This window comes from Leptinotarsa decemlineata, unplaced genomic scaffold, assembly GCF_025532065.1.
Source record: "Leptinotarsa decemlineata unplaced genomic scaffold, Ldec_3_MD MMD2_tig00026282_RagTag_RagTag, whole genome shotgun sequence".
NCBI lineage: Eukaryota > Metazoa > Arthropoda > Insecta > Coleoptera > Chrysomelidae > Leptinotarsa > Leptinotarsa decemlineata.
This window is the reverse complement of record NW_027412668.1, coordinates 5088166-5101813: the sequence shown is the minus strand read 5'-3', so window position 1 is coordinate 5101813 and position 13648 is coordinate 5088166. Positions and strand designations below refer to the sequence as shown.

General features: G+C 38.2%; 1 protein-coding gene across 1 annotated transcript in view; it reads left to right on the top strand.

Annotated features, from left to right (window-relative positions):
* Window positions 1-13648, top strand: part of LOC111505000 (uncharacterized) — a 54348-nt gene that overhangs the window by 35370 nt on the left and 5330 nt on the right. Inside the window, 3 exon segments of the mRNA XM_074179549.1 lie at window positions 5058-5276; window positions 5387-5553; window positions 5744-6374. Coding sequence (XP_074035650.1) covers window positions 5058-5276; window positions 5387-5553; window positions 5744-6374 — 1017 coding nt within the window.

Genomic DNA, 13648 nt, shown 5'->3' with positions numbered 1-13648 from the left:
AGTAGATGGATAATTTCTCAGAAGAATGGAGTTCTTAACAGAAAACAATCGAAATATCAATTTCGTTGACCATATTTTATTTATTGAAGCTACCTTCAATAGAAATGGCGTCACGAATCACCATAACGCACACATAAGGGCTGAAGAAAACCCTTCCGCAAAAAAACGACACCAAAATACTTTCAAAGTCAATGTCTGGGCAGGCATTGTTAAAAATAATTCATTAGGACTAGTATTTTTTCCAAATAATTTAAATAGTGCAAACTACTTACAGTTCTTACAGAATGGTTAGTTGATTTCCTTCACACCAAGAAATCATGTCATCCATGACTTAATTAATGTTGTTTTCTAGCTCCTTCTAGCTTCTACATGAAAAAGATGCTCTTACGATAAGAAAACCATGGATCCACATTCATTACAAACCTATGATCTACTTTATTATTATTCACTCTTCGTTTGCATTAATAACCTATTTAAATGAACCAAAACGAAATATAAAATTACTACATTTCGAAAAATAATTGTGACATAAAAATGAAAGGAAAATCTCATTTCCTCCTCCTCCTTGCTGAGTTGAACAAATTGATGTTAATATGCCATAACACTTAATGAAATACAAAAGGATATTACTATTATCAGTGTAGAGAAGTAATAAATTTCCAATCACTTCACCGCATGAAACTGGTCAATGATGTTTCACAGTCTGATGGATTGGAGTGTATTGTTGGTCAATAACGTAGCTAATTACGATTGCGCCATTAAACTTTTTGTAGTTTTGTCCTGTGACAGCAAATGAAATGTTTATATTTTTTTATGAAAGAACGTTACTTCAAAGCTTCTATGGTATTTAATGTTCCATTGAAATACTGTTGGAGTTTCTTCGAAAAAAAATAGTCAGTCATGGGGACTGTCGACAAAAGTGAAAACTTGAAATAACAGTTTTTTCAATTTTTAAATTGATTATAGTATCAAAAGTGACAAGTTCATAATTTAGTGTGATTTTCACATTTATCGGTACTCCGAGACCAATACAATAAAAAAACACTGAATGTTTGATCTGCTCGCCAAGCAACTTTGTCGCTTACATCGATTTTTCGGTAGATAAACCGATTTTAACTTGAGTCAGCCGATTTACAAGCTAATGATAGCGGTTTTTAATCAACGGAGGGAGAGGGATAATCATTGACTTGAAATCAAGAATTCACTTCCTGAAAAAAATTAAATTGATTGATTGATAGCACTTCATTTCCAACAGGCATTCACCCAATTACAGAGAAAGGAACAAAGGTGTTGATGAAAATATATGCAAAACAGTATAATTAGTTAAAAAAAAAGATTGCTACAACTAAAAAAAAAAAGGAGAAATAGAAATATATCACAAGAAGCGAAAAGAAAAAGTGATCACAGTTAAAAGGTTCTAGTGAGAATACATTTTAAAATTAAACTTTGAGAACTGTGATTAATATCGCACATATCACATATTGAACTATAGTTGTTACAAAGTATTGAAACTGGCGTTTTAAAACTGTTATTTGTTCTAACAAGATCACAGTAAAATGTCGTTTGATATCTGGAATTAAGGCGTGGGGTGCGGAAGTTGATCATTTGTAAAAGAGGGGCACACGAGATCTTATTGTTTAGCAGTTTGTGAAGAAAGGAGATTGTGACAAAAAGTCGTCGTGTATTCAGAGATATTACATTAAATTGATTCAGAAGGATAGAATAGTCGGTTCCCCTCTGAGGATATATTCCTGTGACCTTGAAAGACAGATATTTAAAAAAAATTTTTTGAACATCATCAATATGATGTATGTGGCAATTATAAATTAGATACCATATTAACACGCCGTATTCTAGTTTAGACCTCACATAGGCATTAAACAGTGTTATAATCGTATTATTATTCTTAAATTCTCTGGTACTCTTTATAATAAAGCCCAACATTCGATTCGCTGATGAAATAGCCTGGTCTATGTGGGAAGTGAAAGTGAATTTATAATTGATTCCAAGATCTGTCATCTCATTTACTCGACTAACTGGAATGCTGTCAATAACATAAGAAAATTCTATTATATTCTTCTTTCTAGAAAATGATAAAATGTAACATTTCGATATGTTCAAACGTAAATGGTTCTTGGAACACCAGTCGAACGCTAAATCGATTTTATAAAATTAAGCAGTCTTCATAATTATTGTCAATAACTTTGTATAGCTTTAGATCATTAGCGTAAAGAAGTTTTGGGCAGTTCATCATTTTCGCCAGGTCATCAATGATAAATGACCCTATTGTATGTTTCTTCATTTTTTAAACTTCATTTTTCTCAAACTCACGTTTTATTGTTTCCGATAGTTTAGTGTTCTATGTGTTCTACACTATTTGACACTAATCGATGAAGTAACTTTTGATATTTGACAAATTGACGTTTTTAACTTTTTTTACTTTTTTGTCAATTCATGAAAGTTGACACGATTTTCTATTATTTTCATTTTCTATTCGTGTCTCATTACTTATTATCAACTCATTGTTTATCTATCAGGAATAAATTCAATTTGTTTTACTTGTAAACTAAACTTTCAAGTTTCGCTACCAAGCAAAGCACATGGATATGGCAAGTGGGATCTTGCCGAAAGGTCGTGATAATGTCAAAGATATTTATAGTATTATACATAAATCTGGTTCATTCTTTTTAATTCTTCCCCTTATTCCTTGCTCCTCTTCTTGTTATGTTATATCAAATCTGTCTCCCACTTAATCGTTTCCAATTTTTATCAGTCTAAAACGGCCTCTTTTGTTCTGCACTTTTGCTTCCGATTTACCTTAATTTTACCTGCCTCGTGTCATTCATTTTCTCAAGACAAAAATACAAGCACTACAGGAAAATCTTCAAGGCGCTCTAAGATCGATGCCTGTGCAAAAGTAAGGATTCACATTGGATTTGAATCGCTGAAGAATAAATCTATTTGGCAAAACGTTCCCAGGAAGTTTATTCCACATACACGTAGTTCTCCAAATGAAAGAGTTCTTAAACAGTGAAGTTCGAGGTGTACTGAGTTGAATCTCAAAACGATGAGCAGCCACAGTCCGTCGCGTATGTCTGATATGTATCGTTCTTGGTGGAATCAAATGTATCAAGGCACTTAAATACTTCCCGTGAAAGTATCTATAGAAGAGAGACAAATCTCCAACATTTCTTCGATGTTCCAGACTATCATGGTTCCAAGTAATGTTCGCGTCTCCAATCAGGCGGATGGCTTTTTTCTGGATGGAATCCAGCAGCTTCGGTGTATGCTTAGGGGAGGAGCTCCATACATGAGAACAATTCTCCAAAGAAGCTCTGATCTGAGCTTTATGAAGCATCAAAAATTGCTGAGGTGTCTACAGTGTCTACAGGTTTCTACAGCTTTTGAAAAGCAGCCTTTGCAATTCCAGTCTTGTGCCAAGACATATTGGTGACCATTTTAACCCCCCAACGTTCTTTTAGGAAGGTGGAGACCCATATACAAACCCTCATGCCACGGTTAAAGGCCTTAGAAATATCAAGCGCAACAGCTCTTGACTCCCTATGTTTCTCGATTGCATTATTCAAAATATGGGTGACATACGATCTGAGGAGCACCTCATCAGGACAAGACGCCTTGTTAATATTAAGCTGTTTCAAAATTCGCCTAACTAGACATAGTCGAAAAGAAATTCTCGGCATTGTGGATTCTAGTATGGGAATATTGGGTGGTACCTTTCTCAGAAAATCGACTGCGGAGTGGGACGCAAATTGCTCAGCTGGTAGATTTGCTTGTGTTAGTGGTGGAATCCTACATAAAGAACCAAACTACTTGAGCATATTTTCCTCTCGCTGCCATAGGTTGAGATTGGTGTAAATATAATCCTACAGAGCAACAACTAGGTTTTCTTATAGTCTTCTCTTTGCCCATAAACGACTCAGGCTGTGATATAATAAGACATAGTTCTATAATCGTTCTATTATATGCCCAAAAGTTTTGAACACTACTCTAAATAATGTATTTCCTCTGTAGTTATCACAATTACCTGTATCGCCTTTTTTTTTAATATTGGTGAAATGATTCCAATTTCCCAGTCTTGAGGTACCTGTGTTCCAAGCTATATTAAATATTTTGGTCGGAATCTCTATATGTACCAATATTTCCTAAATTTCCCAACATCTCTGGAGTAATTTTATCATGCCCAGCGAACTTTCCGACTTCTAAACATGATAAGGCTTCTATAACTTCGTATGTGCTGATATTATCACCTTCCTCCTGGTGTTCGTGTATTTTTGCTTTTCCATGTCTATCTGTTCTTGTAACATTAGCAATCATTTTCCTTCCATTTTCCTTCCTACTACTCATAATTTATTCAACAGTTAGTATTCTGTTATCTTTTGTTTCGATCTGACATGAGTTGTGTTGATAACATAAGAACGTAGACATCAGTTGGGTTGTAATTTTTGTATGCACTGAATATGTCTAAGACGCTTATTGAATGATGAGGCCCGAATCAAAATACGTTAAATTAAAGTAACCTATACCAAAAAATATAACTGAGAATTGACGTTCCCAGCTGGGAAGTAGCAGCCAATGGTGCCTAATTAAAAAAAAAAGAATGTTTGCTCAGCTCGGGTTACTAATTTCACAATTGTCTTTCGTTCTTTCCTGTATTGAATGTAAATTTATTTTATTACATTCCTCAGATATTTCTGCCATAGTTCCATAGTTTCTTCTTTGTTTCTACATTGATTTTAATTATTCCACCATCTAGTCTGTTTTGAAATACTTCACAAATAAATATTATTATTAATGTTGAAAAAAAATACCTTTTATTTTCATTACTTTCAGTTCTAATTTTAGACAACTAGAAATTACAAGGACATGATGTCATGTTGTCGTGCTCATGAAGCATTGAAGGTACTACAATGTCACAATTTTTTGGGTTTGAATGCCATCGATTTTTGGAATCTATACTAGTTTGAAAAACCTTTCTTGACGGAGTCATTAGCCAGGAGATCCAAATATACCAGTTACTGATTACCTTTTTCTTTCAGTTCGACAGGGTGGCCTGAGAGAATACCTCCCTCCTACAATTACGGAAAAACCGAGACCGTTCCAGCCTAGACCGAATGGCGACGGAACCGACGAAAGCGGAAATTTCATCGACGGCGGTTACCCACCAGTTAGCACTCCACAACCACCTTTCCCCTATCCAAGTGGTCCTACCCAACCCCCAGTCACCCAAACGCCCGGCTACCCGACAGTACCAGCAGGTAAGTGAATTACGTTGATTCCCGAAGGTGATATAAGAAATAATTTCCTGTGGCCTTTTCCGCCTTCGTGAAGATACACCTTTAATCATGCACGTCCAATTCTCCAAAAGGTCTGAGCACGCCTCCTCCCCCGTCACCGCCATCAGGCTTTCAAACGCAACCTCCATCTGGTGTCACGAGTTACCCCACCGAAGGACCTTCCCGTATCCCCCCTCGATCGAAACGACGGAACGACCAGGATACCCCAACCCACCGCAACCTCCATCTAGCGTCACAGGTTACCCCTCCGAAGGACCTTCCCCGTATCCTCCCTCGATAGAAACGACGGAACGACCAGGATTCCCCACCCCACCGCAACCCCCATCTAGTTTCCCAGGTTATCCCACCGAAGGACCTTCCCCGTATCCTCCCTCACTAGAAACGACGGAACGACCAGGATACCCCACCTCACCGCAACCCCCATCTAGTTTCCCAGGTTACCCCACCGAAGGACCTTCCCCTATCCCCCCTCGATCGAAACGACGGAACGACCAGGATACCCCACCCCACCGCAACCTCCATCTAGCGTCACAGGTTACCCCTCCGAAGGACCTTCCCCATATCCTCCCTCGATAGAAACGACGGAACGACCAGGATTCCCCACCCCACCGCAACCCCCATCTAGTTTCCCAGGTTATCCCACCGAAGGACCTTTCCCGTATCCTCCCTCACTAGAAACGACGGAACGACCAGGATACCCCACCTCACCGCAACCCCCATCTAGTTTCCCAGGTTACCCCACCGAAGGACCTTCCCCGTATCCCCCCTCGATCGAAACGATGGAACGGCCAGGATACCCCACCCCACCGCAACCCCCATCTAGCGTCACAGGTTACCCCACCGAAGGACCTTCCCCGTATCCTCCCTCGCTAGAAACGACGGAACGGCCAGGATACTCCACCCCACCGCCTCTAGAGACAGAAAGACCTAGCGTTCCTGGTATCTTTACACCGTCACCGTACATTCCCCCTCAAGAACCTACCGGGTTTTCCACCCCGGGGTCTGAAGCTCCAGAAGTTTCGCCAGAATATCCCGAAGTTCCCACGCAACCACCACCAGGTTGGTTTTGTAAATAAAATGGGAGCTTGGAGAAACCTAACAGTACTCAACCATCATATAAGGAAATTCATATCCTACTTATATACTAGGAATTATCGTCAGCTACTAACACCCTGCCGATTCTGTTGGAGTCAAACAGAGGTTAAAACTTAAGGCATGAAGTTCACAGCTTGAATATTACCGTTATTTTAACACCTCGACACGTGTTTCGATCACCAAGTTCTATCTTCTCTTCCTCCACAAGTACTTTCACGGCCTAATAAAGAGACTGGCTCCAAAAGTTTCGCCCTTAACAGCCTAACTCGAATAACCATAATCACCAAAACAAGGTATGTTCCTTAGCGTCATGCCAGTTGAAAAATACAACCACCAACTCCAAAGTAGTAAATTAAACAACGATCAATAATAATAATGTTAAGCACGATAGTAAACCTTCCTGGTATTCATTCACGATGAAATGTTAAATCTATTTCTAAAAGAGACTAAAATTACCCCGAAAAATCTAGAGAAGGTAACTGATTGATTTAGACCAGATGTAGTTTTTGAATAAAATTAATAATAAAGGTTAGAAAATTACGAAATTGATTATTGACATTATGCTACCCTAGCAAAGTCAATGAAATGTATTTGAATGAAGTGGAATGACCCATACAAGATTCCTGATCAACCGTATGAATCTCTTTCAAACCAGGTAAACAAGATGGTGTTGATTAAGGGAATGTTGTATTTTTTATCAAATCGTAAAATGTCCTTTTCTCACACAGAGTCGACAGAGAGTTAGTAGTGAACTCCTAGAATATTATATAAAGCTTCTGAAATGTTAGTAGATGACTCTTCTCGGAAACTGTAAGAGAAAGAAGTTAGTGAATTTGTGAGCCATTTTTGATTACTTGGAAGCTGTCTGACTTGTCCTTGCCTCCCAAGTGTGCGGAAAACACAGCAACTTCATGGTTTTTCTTTAATCTTTTTCTTGACACCAATTTCAATAACCTTGGACCCTGTACTAGTTCCTAAAGGTCCCTTGCTGAATGTACGTCATATTCTTCTGAACATAATCTGAGGTGTCCAATAATCTAAGGCCCTGTACTAGTTCCTGCATGTCCCTTGCTGAATGTACGTCATATTCTTTTGAACATAATCTGAGGTGTCCAAAAATCTTGGGCCTTGTACTAGTTTCTACAGGTCCCTTGTTGAATGTACGTCATATTCTTCTGAAGATAATCTAAGGTGTCCAATAATCTTGGGACCTGTACTAGTTCCTACAGGTCCCTTGCTGAATGCACGGCATATTCTTCTGAACATAATCTGAAGTGTCCATTAATCTTGGGCCCTGTACTAGTTCCTATAGGTCCCTTGTTGAATGTACGTCATATTATTTTGAACATAATCTGAGATGTCCAATAATCTTGGGCCCTGTACTAGTTCCTACAGATCCCTTGCTGAATGTACGTCATATTCTTTTCAACATACTCTGAGGTGTCCAATAATCTTGGGCCCTGTACTAGTTCCTGCAGGTCCCGTGCTGAATGTACGTCATATTCTTTTGAACATTCTGATGTGTCCAATAATCTTGGGCCCTGTACTAGTTCCTCAGGTCTCTTGCTGAATGTAGGTCATATTCTTTTGAACATAATCTGAGTTGTCCAATAATCTTGAACCTGTACTAGTTCCTATAGGTCCCTTGCTGAATCTACATCATATTCTTCAAACATAATCTGAGGTTTCCAATAATTTTGGGCCCTATACTAGTTCTTACAGATCTCTTGCTGAATCTACGTCATATTCTTTTGAACTTAATCTGAGGTGTCCAATAATCTTGGGCCCTGTACTAGTTCCTACAGGTCCCTTGTTGAATGTACGTCATATTCTTTTGAACATAATCTGAGATGTCCAATAATCTTGGGCACTGTACTAGTTTCTACAGGTCCCTTGCTGAATGTACGTCATATTATTTTGAACATAATCTGATTTGTTCAATAATCTTGAGCGCTGTACTAGTTCCTACAGGTCCCTTGCTCAATATACGTCATATTTTGAAAAAAATCTGAGGTGTCCGTGAATTGTTTTCCTCATTGGCATAAAAAATAATAGCTGTCTCAGTCCCTTTGTTGCATTGCCCGCAGTTAAGGTCTCCATTGTATAGCCTTAATTTGTTCAGGTATCCTCTCAATGGACACTGTCCAATGAGTAGCCCTGTATTAGCGGATCCCTAATTTGTTGAAGCAGTTCGTGGATGGTCCTTTCATAAAGTTTCCGGTGTGCACCAGAGACTTTGGTACCCAACACCTGGTTCAGGGCATATATATGGAGTTGATGATCTGTGTCTGGTACACTCATTTGCTTCAACTGACTATTTCTTACAGTTTCCGTTATCTCCGTGCATAAACTTTGATTGGAATGATCCCATGAGTTACTTTCAAATTCATAGAAAACTCTAGAACACGACTGAAGTTAACAAAATCTCGTGGGTTTTTGAAGCCCAGGTTTGTAACATCAATAACAATAATAATCTCTATTAACCACTTTGGTACGAAAAGAACATGTTATAACATTAACAGTCTAATAATGAGTGAAACATATTAATATAACTTCAACACGAGGAAACTACATTATACATATTGATATATGCAGGTAACTCATCTGATAAATTTCCTACAACTACAACTACAAGGTTATTTCAAAAGTTTTGTTCGTTTTTATGAGTCTACTTAAAACTATAATATCTCAGTAAATACGTAACAAAAGTCGATCAATTCCGTCAACATAAAAATTGTATGCTCGGAATTCAATGAAGTTGATGAAGGCCGTTTTGCCTGGTCCTGATTGGCGAAGATTCTACCTTTGAGATAGTTATCGAAGTGCTTGAAAAGATAGTAGTCGGTTGACGAGAAGTCAGGGAAGTATGGTGTATGAGACAGGACTTCGATACTCAATCTCTTTAAATTTCGGACGGTGATTTATGAAGCGTGCGGATGGGCATTGTCGTGGAGCAGGATAGGACCTCTTTTGTTGACCAATTCCGGCTGCTGCTGACGCAATTGTAGGTATATGTCGTCGGTTTCTTCACAATCAGACTCTGTTATGATGGTTTAGTCCGGTTGCAGAAAGTTATAGTGAACCACACCGGCGGCTGATTACCATACAGTAACCATTCCCTTTTTTGGTAAATTTTCACCTTTGAAAAATGTCTGGGGAGCTCATCAAGGCCAAACACTGTCCTGAACGTCTCTTGTTCTCGTAGAGGATCCACTTTTCATCACACGTGACTATCCGATCCAAAATAGGATCGTGTTGGTTGACATCGACCTCTGAGTGGGAAATCTCTTTGTGTCTCCCTCTGCAGCTGATACCAGAGCCCAAAAACAACAACATTCGTGATTTAATACCATGCCCCCTCCCGGGTTGAGTGCCCTGGAGTAAAAACTTTGCCCCAGAAAAAAATTTTGTGAGGAAAACATTCCATCCATCCCCGCTCCTCCTGGAGCGGTACTCAATCCTACTGATGGGCACTTTAGCAAGACTGACATCTGACCGTCTTTGGTCGAAAGTCAGCCGCTAGGTGCTTTTACTTTCTGATCTGTTAAATTGATTTTTCATGACTTTCTTAACTGAATTATTGCATGGGGTCCCCAAAAACTAACCGGAGACGAGTGTCTTTTTAATCGCGAACGAGTTTTGGTTCTCAGTGAGTCTGGAAAAGAAATTGTTTGAACTGGTTTAGAAACTTCTATACTTACCGGAGCCGCTTGACAGCGACTATCGGGGGTGGTCTTTGGTTCGGCTTCGTTGGCCTCCTGTGTTTGTATCTCTCTCGGAATCTGGGGTCATCCCTTTTTAGTGCGTTATGTCAGAGTTGCCAACCGTAGCGGAATTCCGCTATGGTAGCGAAATTCTCTACAAATAATCAATAATAGAAAATGTGGAAGAAGAAGAGGCAGTGGACAGCACTCGAAACTGACAGCTGACAATTGAATAATTTAATGCACAATCAATACGTTATAGTCTTAGTAGCTGAGGCCATTATATGATGAAAGAGAAGAAGAATATTTTTGGATATTTTCATTACTATCATCCTGTAGCGAATTTACTTTTCAAAATCATTATTTCAAGATAAGAAATATTTGCTGAGACAACAGCTTTCAAAAATTAACTGCTGTAAATTTAGAAAATTACGTACCATCTACTGAGTTGCGCGGTTGAAAATTAGCATGATCCTGTTTCCTGACATTAGTGACAGTTCAGTTTTATGATATCTGAACGATAACAAACTACAAATTGTATGAGATATACAAGCTAGCGGAATATGAAGCAGTGTACCGGAATTTTGGTTCATGTGTAGCGACTTTATAGTTCATCCAGTTGGCAACACAGGCAAGTCGCTTAGCGCTGGGTTGTCGAGTGCTCGAATTCTGTCGAACATGTCCTCTGCCTGTTTCTTCATGTATGTGTCCACGTAGTGTATGTTCAGGTCTAGATCCCGGAATATGTACCTATTCGGTACATATCTTGTAGCGTTTACGGCGGCCCTTATTCACGCGTTCATAAACGACTGGATCTGTTTTCTGTATGTCGCTGCGCACTGGCCCCAGGCAGGATTATCGGTAGTATTACGGTCTTTATCATCAGTAGCTTCGGTGGTCTAGCTGTATCTAGCTTCATTGGTCCAGAGAATCTCTTGTCTATTGAAGATGACGTTTCCTTCCGGGTCTACCATCCTCCGGGTGAACAGTATTGCCTGATTCTTGTCAGGGTTTATACTGATCAATACCAAACAGAGCTGTTTCGCCCTACTATAGATCTCGTCTCATCTGTCAATCTTATTTATTTATGGCGTCTTCATAAAGGGGAAGTCTATACTCAGGATTGTTTTTGAGAGACAGTAAAATCCCACCATTCATTTATGGTTTAGGTTAGCACTACTGATGTTTTCTTCAGGGTAGCCAACCACAAATAACGAAAATGGTCCGGATATGGCAACTTCAGTCTTTATTTATTCATAAAATGTCTAGCTGGCTGGACTCGTGCACTGACAAGGGTGAAATCATTACAAATTTTCACAATAACAGATGCATCATCGTAACAGCATGTCTACAGTAAAAATATTTCATACCAAATGATTAGTAACTTCAATGAATATGTGCAACAGAGGAAACTCTCAGAAACAGCTTCGATTTCGATCAACTTCTTTATATTTCTTGTTTTCATTTTCTGACTAATAGTATTGGTTTTAATTTTTTTTTCTTCGGAAAGTGTAAAGATATATTCTGTCATTACTTGGATATATTTCTGATTTGAAATAATATGAGAGAAAAACAGTCATTTTTAAAAATACCAACACCGAAGCTGTTTTAGGGGTCTTCTGGAAAAAGACTTTATTGATTCGACTAGAATCATTCACAATTGAACTGTGTACTTTCCTTACTTACCACGGGATGGGTCAGAAAATAATTATTTCTGTAGGTATATGTGAAATATGTTTCTTTCACGAAAAATATTTCGACGACCTGCTTTTTGCAAAATTGATTTCGGTTTCTAATTGAAGCACCGATTGATGGAAATGTACCCCCAGACAGTGAAAGAGAGTTAGCATTAACCCAGTTCAAACTTTTGAAAATTGGCAGTGGAAATTCAAAATCAAAATTTCTACAAGTACATTTTTATTTGAGCTCGTTGAAGTCAGACTCTCCCATATGGCGAGGGGGTACAACACAGGGTCGTTATCACTTAGGTTATTTTCACTATTCCAAGGGTTTGACTGCGAGTCCATCTATAAAGAATGGCTGAGCAGGCTGAGAACCTTCCTAAGAGCTCTGAAACTATTCAGTGGACCCAGCCGTTTTTTGGAAAAGCGTGCCTTTGAGCCTATGGTGGATCTTCGAAAAATTTGTAACATTGGTGAGAATACTCGTTTTTGTGGTGTTAGATTTTTTCATATACAGTGCATATATATATTAAAAAAATCCACCTTGAATAAGTCATTTGAATTTGAGGCTGTTAAAAAATCATGAAACACAACCCCTTGTCTGCCATCTCCACCCCACAACCCTCAAGTCAAAAATTTTAAATGGAAACAATTATCGAGTGTCACCTTATTTGAGAGGTCGTTCAATCGTTTTGAAATTGTGTAGTGATTCGATTTCTAATATGGCAAGCCAAATTCACATCACACTATTATTTTTTAAATCAACCCTGAATAGTGAAAGATTATTCAATGTACTGAGCTCTTCCTCATTGCGTAGTGTAATACCGATGTCCAAAAATTCCTCGATAATAACTTCCCCTTGGAACTTGGAAATAGAAGTTATACAGAATGACCACCCAGATTCCTCGATTTGACTCCACTGGACATTGTTCTATGGAAATGATTGAAAACAAAAGCCTAACAATATACACAGCCAACCACTACAGATTATTTACGGGACGTGCTGTAGGCTACTGACACCTGATATTTTTCAGAATTCAAGGGAGGAAATAGAAGCTCATTTATATCATTATATGTAAATTAATGGTGATCAGTTAAAACATTTAATAAACGAAATTTTTATGTTCAGGTTCACTTTTCACTTCAAAATCCAATACGAATTCAAAAAAGTTATTTTATTGTTCTCTGACACTTATGCTTATCGTTGTAATGTCAAACATTTTACTGAGTTATTTACAGAATTGAAATACCTTTCAATAAGGTGTCATTCGACTATTATTCTCGATTGAAATTTTTGACAGGTGGGTTGTTATAGCTGGCAAGAGGTTGATTTTTACGTGACCAGGGTTTCCCTTGAAAACTAAAGTTGTGTTTCACGATTTTCCAGTCTCATTATCAAATGGCTCCTTTCAACTGGAATGGACTGTATTACAAATTACATGTTGTTAATTGAGTGTTTCTAAATGTTTTTCATATGATCATTTACCCCCTAAAAAGGTTACTTTCTAAATTGATTAGATGTGCGGAAGATACCTGAAATGTTTGGTTTTTGAAAAACAAATTATATCGATCACTAATAAAAACAAAATTTCAGAAAAGCTCCATGTCAAACACCACAAGAATGTTATCAATAAACACAAACACTTATCATTGGAATTTTTGGCAAAATAATTCAACGATACGAACGTGGAGTATACAGAACTACACATTAATCTGAAAAAACTAACAAAGTGAACTTCCAGTCAGCTGTCGAATGGAAAATTTGATTCGCTTATGTTTGATAAGCTTAAGCCCCGATTAATGAAGCTCAGAGCTCATCTTTTCCTAGAAAAATTACGAAAAAAAACTAATG